Genomic DNA, 14,634 nt, shown 5'->3' on the forward strand with positions numbered 1-14,634 from the left:
TGATTAAATTCGGTGAACTTTGCTCTTCGACCACTAGGGGGCGCCTTCTGTGCGGTCAGAGACTTCAGGGAAGTTCACCTGTTGGCCACTAGGGGCACCTTCTGCGTGGTTAGGGACTTCAAGAAAGTTCACCCTTTGACCACTAGGGGCACTCTACACGTGCCTGAGGACAAGCCTTTTAATTGCTGAGCAGCCACTGGAATGCTGCTTGTGTAGGTGAGTACTTCAATGAACTTCACCTCTTGACCACTAGGGTCGCTGTTTGGATGCAAGCCTGGTACCTTCCCTAGCTTAAGTTGAAACATTAAGTGAAGCAACTCTTCTTCCCTATGACCACAAGTTGTGAGCCGGTTTGAAACCCTTGGAGGAACTCTCTCTCCGCGTTAAGAGCTAAACCGTAGGCTGTAACTTTGTGTCACTGATGGAGGTTAATTGCTCCCTCGTTTCTTTGTTTAAGCTAGTGGGCTGGGTAGGATTGATTTGCTTGCTGAATGATCTCCTTTTTGGAGGTTTAAAACACCTATTTTAGGATTTTAGATCATTTTCCTATCATATAAAAATGCTTGCATAGCTTGCTATAAGTGTGAATCAAAGTCTCTCTCTGTATACAAGCTTTCAGCTGCGTTTTGAATTTGCAGACAATTTAAGCGTTTTAGATTGGCCACGAGGACTCCTGCCTGTTACTAGGCAACTAATTGCTTAATTGCTGTTTTATTGTTGTTTGTCAGCAATCTTTATTTGCAAAAGAGAGAGGAAGGAGAAAAAAAAATTGCTAGCTGGCAAATTTTTGTTGGAGCTCAACTTTAAAGCCAATGGCTAATAGCACAGGATGATCTCTGTAGAAATGCTTGCGTAGGTTTCATTTGCAACTGGCAAAATTTTGTTTGAGCAAAATTCAATTCTGAAGACAATGGCTATCAATGAATGCCTCTCTCTGTATAACATCCAAGCTTACAAGCTGTCGCACAGCTCGCATTCTTGAGGTGGGGTGAACCACCAAGAGCTGGTTACCAGGACAACAAATTACTTTATTGTCTGTCCTTAAGCTTAGCCAGAGAAGCAGGGTTCTTTTTCAAAGGTAAATCTCTGAAACTTTTAGAGAAAAACTATTTGAAAAAGGCAGGCAGGAACTTTCTTAAAACTTTCCTTTCGTTTGACAAACTTGAAGGTGCAAACAGTGATTCTAAATTGCAGGCAATAACTGGCAAAGAGGCAATGAGATGTTTACTAGCCTTTTCAAACAAAGCTTACAGGATGTTATCTCCAAATCCTTTGTTATCTCTGCCTTGCTCAGAAACAACATGCACATGAGGGATGCAGAGAGAAGGAATTCAGATTGCATTTCCTGACTGTTTAAACTTGCTTGTAGAAATGTTACAAACTTTAAATTGCAGATTTTAGAAATTAAAACACATTTCTAACTGGACTTTAAACTTCATTGAGATAAACACATGCAGGCAGTAAGAGTAATTGTTATCCTTGACTTCTTACTTGTAGACGACACACACACAATGCAGCTAGTTAAATTGATCACTGATTTTTTTTCACTTAAGCTTTTGCAGATAACATGCATACACGATGGATTGCAGGCAGTAAAATTAATACTTGTCTTTTGACTGAGCAAGGATGCAGAGAGAAGGAATTCAATTACTTTAAACTTGATTGCAGAAAAATTTTCTAACTTTTGTTTGTTGAGCAACATGCAGACAAGAGGAATTTAAAATCATCTTCTAACTATTCTGGAACGACGGTGTTGTGCTTTAATTAATCTCTTGTAAGACTTCTATGGTCTGTGTAAGCAGATATAATTAACTTTAACAGGTCTCTCCAGATAGTTTAAACTCGTAGAAACACCTTTTATATAGAAATACCTTTATTGCAATTCAGATGACGTTGTACAGCATTTCCAAGATATTCCCGAGGTGTCTCCAAGGTTAGAAGATGATAATGCTCCCAGGGTCTGCATATTGGGACCCCATGTTTTCTGCTAATGAAGCATGGCTCACTAGGGAAGAGGGAGGAGGAAGTCCATCCCAGAAAGGGGAGGGGAAAGGAAATACATCATATGGTAGGAGGGTCTGACTGCCCACATTGAGATTTCTCCACCCAGCCACGTGGTGGCAGCACAGAGTTACTAATGGGGAAATTCAATAGGATGATTATGGGGGCTGTGGATGGTGAATATTTGGACTGATTTGGTTCCAGGAAAGGTTAAGGCTCTCTAGAACAGGGCTTTTCAACCTTTTCACCCATTGTACCACTTTTAGGATATGGCAATATCCGAGTACCACCAGTTGCCTAGCAACGTGTCAAAAACTTGATGACCAAAAAAAAAGGGGGAAAAAGTGATAAAGTACAGGTAGTCCTTGACTTACAACAGTTCGCTTAGTGACTGTTTGAAGTTACAACAGCACTGAAAAAAGTGTCTTATAACCATTTTTCATACTTATGACTGTTGCAGCATCCCCAGGGTCATGTGATTTACATTCGGATGCTTGGCAATTGATGGTCAGTTATGATGGTCACAGTGTCACACAGTGTCCCTTGTGTGTCCTTCTGACAAGTAAAGTCCATGGGGGAAGCCAGATTCACTAAACAACCACGTTACTAATTTAACAACTACAGTGATTCACTTAACAAATGTGGCAAGAAAAGTGATAAAATGGGACAAAACTCATTTAACAAATTTCTCACTTGGGCTCAATTGTGGTTGTAAGTTGAGGACTATCTGTACACCCAATTATCACACTTTTAATGGGAAACTTGTGCCTGTTTCTCTGGCATTAATCTTTGCACTGTTCTATCCCTTTCTCTCCTGGTTGTCTCAAAGAAGCTGATAGGTGATTGCAGGGGCTTTGGATGGGGGTGGTGTGGCTTCTGCAATTGAAGTGGGGGCATGGGGTATGTGTTGGGGTGCTAGATGGCTATCCACCAAAGGTTCCCTAACTTTAAAACAGCTCTTGGGTGGCAACAGTTACCCAGCACGCGGGGCACAGGAGAAAGAGATGCCGGCAATGCTAACTCCCAAAAATGAGGGGCTCAGAGGCAGCTACAAGCAGGGGAGGCAGGGAGGGGGGGGCAAAGAAAGGAAATCAAACCTGATTGACAGGGAGGATAGTAACCCTTCCCCCACTTTGCAGAGGGCAGATCACCATTATCCCCGGCCCGGCAGGGGTCTTCCTGCCCCACCGTTGCAGACAAAGGGAGGCTCCAATGAGAAGGAGGAGGAAGAGGGTTTAAGCAAGTTTAGCAACTGGAGTGGGGATCCCCCCAAAAAAATCGTGCTTCGTAGGTAACCACCCAGCATGACAGAAGTGACAAACCACCCAGAAGACGGGGGTGGGGAATAAAAACCAAACAGCCCACTCCCGTGAAAAATTCTCAACAAAAATGCTCATGACAACGAAAACCTCAGATGGGGAAGAGTGCAGGCAGGCGGGTGTCTTGCTCGGCTGGTGGCTTGGGGGGGGAAAGGCGACAGCTTCAACTCCCCAAACACTGCGCCAATCTGAGCGCTTCCACTGAGCCCAGAAGAAGCGCCGATCAGCTGGAGTTTGGAGCTGATCCTGGCGCTTCTGCTGAGCCCTGCAGCTCCAGTTGTCTTTCGCTCAGGCTTGTGTGGTGCTGCCACCGGTTCAGCTCATTCCCTTCCCCCACTACCACTTCTAGGATGGTCACGTACCACCTGCCAGGTGCCAATGTACCACAGGTGGTACGTGTACCACCGGTTAAAAAGCCCTTTTCTAGTAGAATAAAGATGCGATATACTATGTTTAACAAGACTGAAGCGGTATAAAGCAGACTCTGCACAAAATGTGATTCTTAATAAGTATTATTCATTTAAAAATCCCAGTGGTTCAAGTTGAAAACATAAAAGGTATAAAAAAGACTACCTCTGTGAGGGATATAGGTAGTTCAAAAATGTGAAATATAAATAAATAAATCATATGTTTAGCTGAAATATCAGTTGCATATATTAGCAATCCTGAAAGGTGTCCTTTGTGATTTATCCATTCTCTCTTAGATACTCCATGCTCTCTCTCTCTCTTTCCATCCCTGACATAGTGTCTTGTGTCACTCCTTGCAGAACCTTCTGTAAGCCGACGGGTGAAGACTGTCATTGAAGAACTGGTGGATGGCAAGGTGGTATCGTCCCGCATGGAGGAGGTGGAGCACCAGCTTCAAAAGATGCGGCCTTCCCTGTAGCAGTTCTGTCAGCACAATGATGATGGTGATGGTGATGGTGAAGAAGAGGGGAAGGGAATAGAAGCTCTGTATGAGGGTTGGTTTTTTTTGTTGGCTGGCAAATAAATGAGCCTTTCATTTTTTGCCTAGGTAACTGTTGATTATGACTTTCGGAATTAGTGGGTTTGAAATCTTTACATTTTAATTTCCACACCTACCTTGGATTCTGTTGCATAGGTTTGCTAACCATATATTGGATCACACTAAAAACCACCATGCATCGTAAAGTGGCTTCTTTGGTTTTGTATTAGTACAGGTTAGTCCTCAACATTTAACATTCAGGGACCATTTGAACTTACAATGGCGCTGAAAAAAGTGTACTGATTGTTTTTCACACTTAGGACTTTTACAGCATCACCATGGTCATATAATCAAAAATCAGACCCTTGGCAACTGACTTATATATGATGGTTGAAGTGTCCTGGTCACCTGATCACCTTTTGTGACTTTCTGAGGTCAAGAGGAAGCCAGATTCACTTAACAACTGTGTTACTAAGTTATTAATTGCAGTGATTCACTTAACAAATGTGGCAAGAAATTAACTAAACAACTGTCTCACTTAGCAACATAAATTTTGGGCTCAGTTGTGATCGTAAGTCGAGGACTACCTGCATAATCTGAATCATGAAGCATAAGAATATCTGTTTTGGAGACTCAATGGATCCAGGTACTAAGAAATAGAAAATATGATTTAAAAATGAAATTAAATAATCAAATATTATTCCCTGTTTATTGAACACATTAAAAATGCTTAAAAAGGGATTAACATTTTTATGTTGGTGTCACAAGAAATTTGAAAATCAATGATTTGGTCTTTCTACTTATATCTTTGTTTTGTCTTCAGATTACTATCTATGTTACTACAATTATGGGAAAAGATAGTTAAGAACATCATGGTATTCTGAACTATATTACTAAAACATATTTTATTTCATGAAAAGCTTTGGTTTACCAAATATGAGCTATGGCAAAGAGGATGATTTTGCATATTTGGAAAGTAATTTACCCTCCTTATTTTAAGAAGAGGCTCCAGGATATAAGCTTCTTTTTGAGAAATCTCTGCCTCCTAAAAATGAGATGACTCGGGACACATTTCTGTATTGACAAGATTTAATGATGTTTGATTAATTTTATATTATTTACAGCAATTATATAGATCTGTTTTGAATTATTTGGGTTTTTTTGTCTATTTTGTCATATTTAGTTAATTTTAGTCACTACAGAATGTTTGGGGTTTTTTTCTTCTGTTGGTGATGTACAGTATGATTATTTTTATTTCTCTCTTTAAAAATAAATTGTTTAAAACAATTGTCTTCAAAAACCAATTGTGTTGTTTTGTCTGGGGAAAAAAAAGCTGCTAGTGTTTTTTTTTAAACTGGGAAAAATGTTCTAAATAAGGGATTGCAGATTTTCTGTTGTTGATTCTGCCAACAGGGAGTTTTGTACAGTTGTTCTTTCTGCTGTGAACTGAGAACTGCCCCCGACCTCCGATCATTCCGCTGGGGCCTGAAGACCTGGCTCTTCGAGCTCTCGGGCCCAGACTGAGGAGAAATTTTAATTTGGGGTTCTTTTTAATTGACTACAGGGTCAATTTAATATTTTTTAATTTGGTTCTTAATTTTTGTATTTTGGATTTTTAATTCCCTGTAAACCGCCCTGAGTCCTCAGGGAATAGGGCGGTATATAAATATAACTAAATAAATAAATAAAATAAATGTTACTTTGGGAGAGGAGCAGTTTGACTTTGCTTACTCTAACACAATGTTGTATATTCTGTGGAGTGCATCCATGTACTGCTGATTACAGTCATTCACTGCTGCATGTGCCATTTTCTTCCTACACTTAATGGGAGCTGGGGTGAAAGTGACAAAGTTTTGCTAATATCCAGTGCTTTTTTTCTAAAAAAAAAGGTGCGGGAACTCTCATCTTGGCGGGCGCAGGAGGCGAGGGGTGGGGTGGGGGTGGGGGGCGGTGCTGCTGCAGTCACAGGTGCGAAGGGTGTTGGCGGCAGGCACCCCTCCCTGGGGCCGGAGCCGGCGCGGCTGGTGCTGTGGGAGCAGCAGAGCCCACTCTATATGGCGGGGCTGTGCAATGCGGGCAGCGGAGGCGGTGCGGGCCAGGCAATGTTTTAATCTTATGATTTTAAAAATATATTTTTTCTATTGTAAGTTTCCCCAAACCTCGCCATGTGGATTGCATACAAATATTATATAATTGGTAAATAAAGGTAGAACATATGTTATATATACATCAAATGATAATATGCTTCCCTACAAAGTCAATTCTTGCTCAATGACAGACCAAGGAGTTAACTCAGAAAGGCAAGAGGAAAATCTAGAAGAGGTCTGTGCAGCTCTTCAACATCTTCATCAATGATTTGGATGAGGGGATAGATGGGGAACTCATCAAATTTGCAGACAACACCAAGCTGGCAGGAATAGCCAATACTCCAGAAGATAGGCTTAAGATACAGGAGGATCTGGACAGACTCGAACACTGGGCACTATCCAACAAAATGAAATTCAATGGTGAAAAAAGTAAGGTTCTACATTTAGGCAGGAAATGCACAGGTATAGTATAGGTGGTACCTTGCTCAATAGTAGTAACTGTGAGAGAGATCTCGGAGTCCTAGTGGACAATCACTTAAATATGAGCCAGCAGTGTGCTGCAGCTGCCAAAAAAGCCAACACAGTGCTAGGCTGCATTAACAGAGGGATAGAATCAAGATCACGTGAAGTACTAATACCACTTTACAATGCCTTGGTAAGGCCACACCTGGAATATTGCATCCAGTTTTGGTCACCACGATGTAAAAAAGATGTCGAGACTCTAGAAAGAGTACAGAGAAGAGCAACAAAGATGATTGGGGGACTGGAGGCTAAAACATATAGGGAACGGTTGCTGGAATTGGGTATGTGTAGTTTAATGAAGAGAAGGGTGAGGGGTGACAGGATAGCAGTGTTCCAATATCTCAGGGGCTGCCACAAAGAAGAGGGAGTCAAGCTATTCTCCAAAGCACCTGAAAGCAGGACAAGAAGCAACGGATGGAAACTAGTCAAGGAGAGAAGCAACCTAGAACTAAGGAGAAATTTCCTGACAGAACAACTAACTAGTTACTAGTGGAACAACCTGCCTCCAGAAGCTGTGAATGCTCCAATACTGGAAGTTTTTAAGAAGAGACTGGCCAGCCATTTGTCTGAAATGGTATAGGGTTTCCTGCCTGAGCAGGGGGTTGGACTAGATGACCTCCAAGGTCCCTTCCAACAACAACTACTTCTTCTTCTTCTTCTTCTTCTTCTTCTTCTTCTTCTTCTTCTTCTTCTTCTTCTTCTTCTTCTTCTTCTTCTTCTTCTTCTTCTTCTTCTTCTTCTTATTATTATTATTATTATTATTATTATTATTATTATTATTATTATTATTATTATTATTATTATTATTATCTTGTAGAAAGGAAAGGCCCACACTGATAAATTAAAAATCTTTGTGGTCTGCAAAGGAATGCTGGTGGGCTAATCAATGATTTGGTGACTAGTGGAGCATCTACAGTGTTGGATCTTGTGGTCATGGTAAGCCATGGAGGCACTAGGCCAGGGGTCGGCAACCTAAAAAAGAAAAAGAGCCACTGGGAACCGGTTCCATCACAAATTAAAAAAAGAGGGAGCCGCGTGCGTGTGTCCATGCACGCGCATGCGCAAAAAGGTTTTTTGCGCATGCGCGGACGCACGCGGCTGCCATTTTTTAAAAAATGAGATGGAACCGGTTCCCGGTTGCCCGACGGCGACGGCCCGTCTGCAAAGCTGCCGCTTTCGGCAGCTTTGCAGACGGGCCGTGGCAGCTTCCTCAAAGAGCGGCGCCCCTGCCCATTCCGAGAGGTGCGCGCGCACCTCTCCGAACGACCGGAGGTGCGCGCGTACCTCCGCGCGAATGGGCAGCGGTGCCGCTCTTTGAGGAAGCTGCCGCGGCCCGTCTCAGCTTCCTCAAAAAGAGAGGCGCCCCTGCCCATTCCGAGAGGTGCGCGCGCACCTCTCCAAACGACCGGAGTTGCACGTGCACCTCCCCAAACCTTTGGGGAGGTGCGCGCGTACCTCCGTGCGAAGGGGCAGCGGCGCCGCTCTTTGAGGAAGCTGCCGAAAGCGGCAGCTTCCTGAAAGAGCGGCACCGCTGCCCCTTCGCGCGGAGGTACGCGCGCACCTCCCCAAAGGTTTGGGGAGGTGCGCGCGCAACTCCGGTCGTTCGGAGAGGTGCGCGCGCACCTCTCGGAATGGGCAGGGGCGCCGCTCTTTCAGGAAGCTGCCGCGGCCCGTCTGCTAAGCTGCCGCTTTCGGCAGCTTCAGAGACGGGCCGCGGCAGCTTCCTGAAAGAGCGGCACCGCTGCCACTTCGCGCGGAGGTACGCGCGCACCTCCCCAAAGGTTTGGGGAGGTGCGCGCGCAACTCCGGTCGTTCGGAGAGGTGCGCGCGCACCTCTCGGAATGGGCAGGGGCGCCGCTCTTTCAGGAAGCTGCCGCGGCCCGTCTGCTAAGCTGCCGCTTTCGGCAGCTTCAGAGACGGGCCGCGGCAGCTTCCTGAAAGAGCGGCACCGCTGCCCCTTCGCGCGGAGGTACGCGCGCACCTCCCCAAAGGTTTGGGGAGGTGCGCGCGCACCTCCACCCATTCGGGGAGGTGCGCGTGCACCTCTCCAAACGGGCGGTGCCACTCTCCATTTGGAGAGGTGCGCGCGCACCACTGCCCGTTGGAAGAGGTGCACGCGCACCGGGCGGCTGGGAGCCGCAAGAGACGGCTCAAAGAGCCGCATGCGGCTCCGGAGCCGCAGGTTGCCGACCTGTGCACTAGGCAACATGACTTTCAGGGCAGTGGTGGTGATTTTATTACTTAAAAAAAAGTCTGTGCTCTGTCCAAGGGTGCTTGGTAGGCTGCATGTACAGGCCTGGTCTAGAATTTATTTTGGAGCATTCAACTATCTAGAGCAGGTATGTCAAACTCATTTTGTTTGAGGCAACTTTTTATAAAAGAATTGCCATTAATTTGTTTTAATAAAATAATTTAAATCAATTTTTCACTTGATTTCAAATTAAATGAATGAGATTTTTTTAGTACAATTGCCAAATGCAATAAACTGGTTTTAGGTACCGTATTTTCCGGCGTATAAGACAACCCCCTACTTTTCGTGTTAAATTATAGGGTTTGGGCTAATAACTCAATATTTCACTTCCTGGCACACAATCTGCATATTAACAACTCGTTTAGCATTAGTACCCTTTTTTTATAAGTGCCACGATGTTGCTAAAAGAGGTAAACTTCGTGACCCTCCCAGCCCGTGCATAAAACAGAAATGAAAAGGCTTAAGCCTTTCCGTTCCCAAATACCAAGGTTTCCCCCGAGTTTTGCGCGGTTAAACAAACGACATTTGCGTATTAATGTTTCTCCACGGAGCACAAAATTCGCCCGGATTAAGGAAAGTGGGGAGCTAAAGAATCTGGGGCTACAGGGAATACCTCTGGCATGACAGGCAACCCTGGGAAACACGAGGACTGTAGCGGCACCCTCAGTTTTCACAATCCGATCCAGAAAGCGCCCGGAGGCTCCTTCGTTACTTCTAAATGCAGAACGTCTCCACGTCCCTCCCACCTTGCCTTTTAAACCCCGCCCCCTTTCCCCTGTAACATTTCTCTGCTCTGCCTGCTCTGTGATTTGCCCAGCTTTGCTCCTTCCCCACCAAATGGGCGCCTCGCCTTCTTTCCTCTGAGCTCTCTCGCTTGGTGCGCTGCCGCTCTCAGTTCTGCACTCCGTGACCGGGCGATTCTTCTGGTCAGCGCGGTCAGGTGGTGCCTCGGCGGGAGTAAAGGTGCTCCCTTCCTACTGTTCAGCAGCGCTCCTCTGGGGACTGCCTGCCCCTCCTCTTGTCGGGGACCTGACAGCCAGCATTGGAAGCGCCAGCATGACCAGTCCTAGAGAGAGCAATGGCGGCTGCTGCAGCAGCCGCCCCATGATCTGACGAGAGTTTGCCCTCCATCACCCGTTCGCTGTTGGCCGCCTAACCACGGGTCGCCATCGCCTACCTCCATTCACCCAGCAATCCCGCCGTCCAGCAGAAAAGATCAGAGAGGTGAATAGTATTTTCCGGCGTATAAGACGACCTGGCGTATAAGACGACCCCCAACTTTTGAGAAGATTTTCATGGGTTAAAAAGTCGTCTTATACACCGGAAAATATGGTATATATTACTGGAAGGAAAAAGCAATCCCTGTTGCGTTACTGATCCCAGAGAAACATTTGCATGTATGCAGGTATCCTTAGGGTGCCATAGTTATGGATGAGAAATATTGTTTGCAAAGTTGGCATTTCTGGATGTAATACAGATATTTTTGGACTTATTTTTGTTTCTTTGCATGTTTGATATTTTTAAAAAGGCATATGCTACTGACTACGCTTATGCACATATGTAACATGATCACTGCTTGTCCAAAATTTTACTATACAGATAATACCCCCAGAAATTATTTTAGCCTTTTTAATAAATGTTGTTATTGATGTTAAGCTCACCAGGGAAAACATCATATATTGTTATGTATATACTAGGTTAATTATTTAAAGACTGAAGTGCAACATAACTAGATTCTAAATAATCTATTTTTCAAAACACACAACAGTCCAAACAGTAAAAGTAAAGTCCAAATTAAGAATATTTCATTCTTAAGAATTGTTTAGATTCAAAATAGTTTTCAAGAGTGTACAAAAGATACTATTTTTTTCTAGAATCAGCTATATTAGACATATTACATTGAGAAAAATGTTTCTCATTTCTTTCCTGTTACCTTTGATTTCATTGCAGAGATGTTAACATAAGAAATATATTATTTTGTTATCTAATTTTACCTTCCAAAAGACAGAAGTAGATGAAAAATGTGAGGTTCTTTCCTGTTGGCTTTTCTGAATTAGCTGTTTTAGATTCTAAAAGTTTAGTTCCTAAAGAAGTAATCCTGTAAATAATTTTAATGTCCTCCTCTAGTGCAGGCTCTTTATGACTCAAGGACTTCAAGTCCCAGAATTCCTGAGCCAGCATGGCTCAGCTTGGAAACCTCTCCCTTTCCCCTCAGCATGGCTGGCTCAGGATTTCTGGGAGTTAAAGTCCACGAGAACGCCATTCTGAGCATTCTATGAGAAAAAAAGCCGTGCTAATATCCCCTACTAAATCAAGGGATGGGAAGATGAATAAATCTTACCTACAAATGGGATGGGCCAGGATGAAATGTAATCTCTTTGCTTTACCTCATATACCTATCAGCTGGGTTAAATTTGGATACAAGTCTAAAAGACTTCCAGAAAACCAATAGATCTGTGTTCAGCAATAGCCCAAGTAACAGTTTATCAAAGCTAAACACCACTGCATAGGCAACCCATCTTTTGGGCAATATGAATATGAGTCAAACTCACCTATCCTTGTTCAAGTCCAAACTTTCCACATGTTAAGAAGAGAGGATAGAAGTACATAAGCAAATTAAAACTAAGGAGAAAATTCCTGACAGAACAATTAATCAGTGGAACAAACAGAAGTTGTGGGTGCTCCAACACTGGAAGTTTTTAAGAAGAGATAGGACAACCATTTGTCTGCAATGTTTTAGGGTTTTCTGCCTGGGCAGGAGGTTGGACTAGAAGACCTCCAAGGTCCCTTCCAACTCTGTTATTGTGTTATGTAGAAGGTTGTTTTTTTTCTGGGTGATGCTATGTGGGAGAGGAAGTCATGGAAATCTACCGACTCTGCCGTTAAATTGTCCTGTAGTAAAGCTCTAAGAATAGGACCTCTCACAAGCCTGTAAATAAGCCAGAGTAGTATCTGCCACGATTTTGTGCCAACTGAACAATTGGAGGAATGCACACGTAACAAGAATGTGAGAAAGATCCGTTTGCTCTATTACTATTTATTTTAACCCATTGACTCTTATGTACATTTACCACTGTGGGAGGTCTGTAGCTCAGGAGTTAGGTGCATGCAGAAAATCCCAGCTGTAATTCTTGGTATCCTGGCTAAAAGGATCTCAGGTTGTAGGTGACAGGAAAGATGGTTTGCCTCATGATAAGAGAGTCACTGCATTCTGACTACACCAGACTTTTCAAATGGCTTTTCCCTATTGTAATTGAATTACAGCTGCTTGCTGTATTTCTGGGAATTGTGTTTTCACTATATATGGAGGGGACACTGTTAAAAAAGGATATAATACATATTAGACTGGATAGATTAATTGTCTGACTTGGTATTTCCCATATTTCTATCCACCTTCTACACCTTCAAAGCACAAACTTTGAAAACAATTTTTGGTTGTGCAATCTACACTTCTTGGAGGCCATTTTATGTTGAATGTGTTTTAGAGTCAAATTAGGTTTGCGGTAGAGTCAGATGGTAGAGGACAGTCAGGTGATAGAGGACAGGAAGGCCTGGAGGAACATTGTCCATGGGGTCGCGATGGGTCGGACACAACTTCGCAGCTAACAACAACAAAAGAGCCTTAGTGGAGCAGTGGGCTAATGCCTCCTTAAGTAACACCAGCTGCCTGCAATTAGTGCAGGTTCGCATCCCACCAGGCTCAAGGTTGACTCAGCCTTCCATCCTTCCGAGGTAGGTAAAATGAGGACCCAGATTGTTGGGGACAATAAGCTGACTTTGTAATATTGCTGCTTGGGGGGGGGGGGAGAAAGCCCTAATAAGCAGGCATATACATAGAATGAAGGCTATTGCTAAGCACATTGATTTGTGCTTAGAGTGTAAACCGCCCTGAGTCTTCGGAGAAGGGCGGGATATAAATGTGATTAAAATAAAAATAAAAATAAAAATAAAAAACAACAGAGTCAGATGCATTTCTCTTTAAACCTGGGTAAGTCAACTGATATAAACATCCCTACATCTAACGACTTCCAGCCACAAGATGTCAGTAGAGGCTGTATAATCAAATCATCTTTGGTACTTAAATGCTGACGCTTTAAATATCAAGATAATTTAAATTGTTAAAATTAACCCTTGCAGCTGTACAGTCTTTCTATGAATTTATTTGTAGCCTTAAGTTAAATCTAAATTATTCTTGAAGACCATAATCATATGCAAGGGTATTGAAGGATTTTTATTTCTTCTCAAAACTGTGAAATAAAACCTGATCTCAGAAGAGGAAATTAGAAATAATAATAATAATGATAATAATGATAATAATAATAATAATAATAATAATAATAATAATAATAATAATAATAATAATAATGATGATGATGATGATGATGATGATGATGATGATGATGATGATGTTGTTGTTGGAATGGGAGGTCATCTAGTCCAACCCCCTGCTCGGGCAGGAAACCCTATACCATTTCAGACAAATGGCTGTCCAGTCTCTTCTTAAAAACTTCCAGTGTTGGAGCATTCACCACTTCTGGAGGCAGGTTGTTCCACTGGTTAGTTGTTCTAACTGTCAGGAAGTTTCTCCTTAGTTCTAGGTTGCTTCTCTCCTTGACTAGTTTCCATCCGTTGCTTCTTGTCCTGCCTTCAGGCACCTTGGAGAATAGCTTGACTCCCTCTTCTTTGTGGCAGCCCCTGAGATATTGGAACACTGCTATCCTGTCCCCCCTCATCCTTCTCTTCATTAAACTAGACATACCCAACTCCAGCAACCTTTCCTTATATGTTTTAGCCTCCAATTCCCTAATCATCTTGGTTCACATCAATTGCCAAGTTAGTAATGTGAGCACAAGAAACAGAACTAGCCATATTGTCTGGCTGAAAATTGTTCCATGCATCACCACCAGGAGGCAGTGCAGCCTAAATGTTAGGGGAAATGAGTTAAGCTGCATTTTGCACTGTTCTCCAGTTAGGGGAGCAACAGGGTTAAGAATATATTTAACAAACTACTTTCACAACACATGAAAGTGAATTAATTCAGTGCCAGATTAGATCAAAGGCTGCTCTGATTCAGAAACAACAATTACCCCCTTTCTGGAATCACTATCCTAATTATTATTTTCTATTAGACAAATAGCAGCAGTGAGCAAGAGTTAGTGGAAGAATGCAATTCAGCCTAGGAGCCCTGGCAAGAAAAGAAATTAAATGAAGTGAGTTCTGGCCAGAATATTGTATCTCCTTACTGGGGATAATGAGAAAGAGGTTTTACACTGAAGGTTTCTGTTTCTAGACCACCATAGGGCTCTCTGACTGTAGCAGAATTAGGATTTTTATGAACCTGCCTGGCAATTTCTCAGAAATGTTTTTCACATGCTCAAAAGGCATGTGGTTTTTTATTTTATTTCCAGTGCTTGAGAATTTCTTTGGAATTTTCATTGGTGAGCTTATTTTATTGCTGGAGAAGGCAATAGGAATCTTGCAATTATAATAGTTATAGTTGCACATCTT

At 42.9% G+C, this 14,634-nt stretch overlaps 1 protein-coding gene across 1 annotated transcript in view; it reads left to right on the top strand.

Annotated features, from left to right (window-relative positions):
- LOC308676971 (keratin, type I cytoskeletal 17-like) overlaps nucleotides 1–4,276 on the top strand; it is a 43,699-nt gene extending 39,423 nt beyond the window's left edge. Inside the window, exon 9 of the mRNA XM_081343046.1 lies at nucleotides 4,088–4,276. Coding sequence (XP_081199172.1) covers nucleotides 4,088–4,206 — 119 coding nt within the window. The 3' untranslated portion in view covers nucleotides 4,207–4,276. The remainder of the gene's footprint in view (nucleotides 1–4,087) is intronic.
- The last annotated feature ends 10,358 nt before the right edge of the window (nucleotides 4,277–14,634 follow it).

The sequence above is a fragment of the Vipera berus genome (genome assembly GCF_964194415.1).
Source record: "Vipera berus genome assembly, chromosome: Z".
Lineage (NCBI taxonomy): Eukaryota > Metazoa > Chordata > Lepidosauria > Squamata > Viperidae > Vipera > Vipera berus.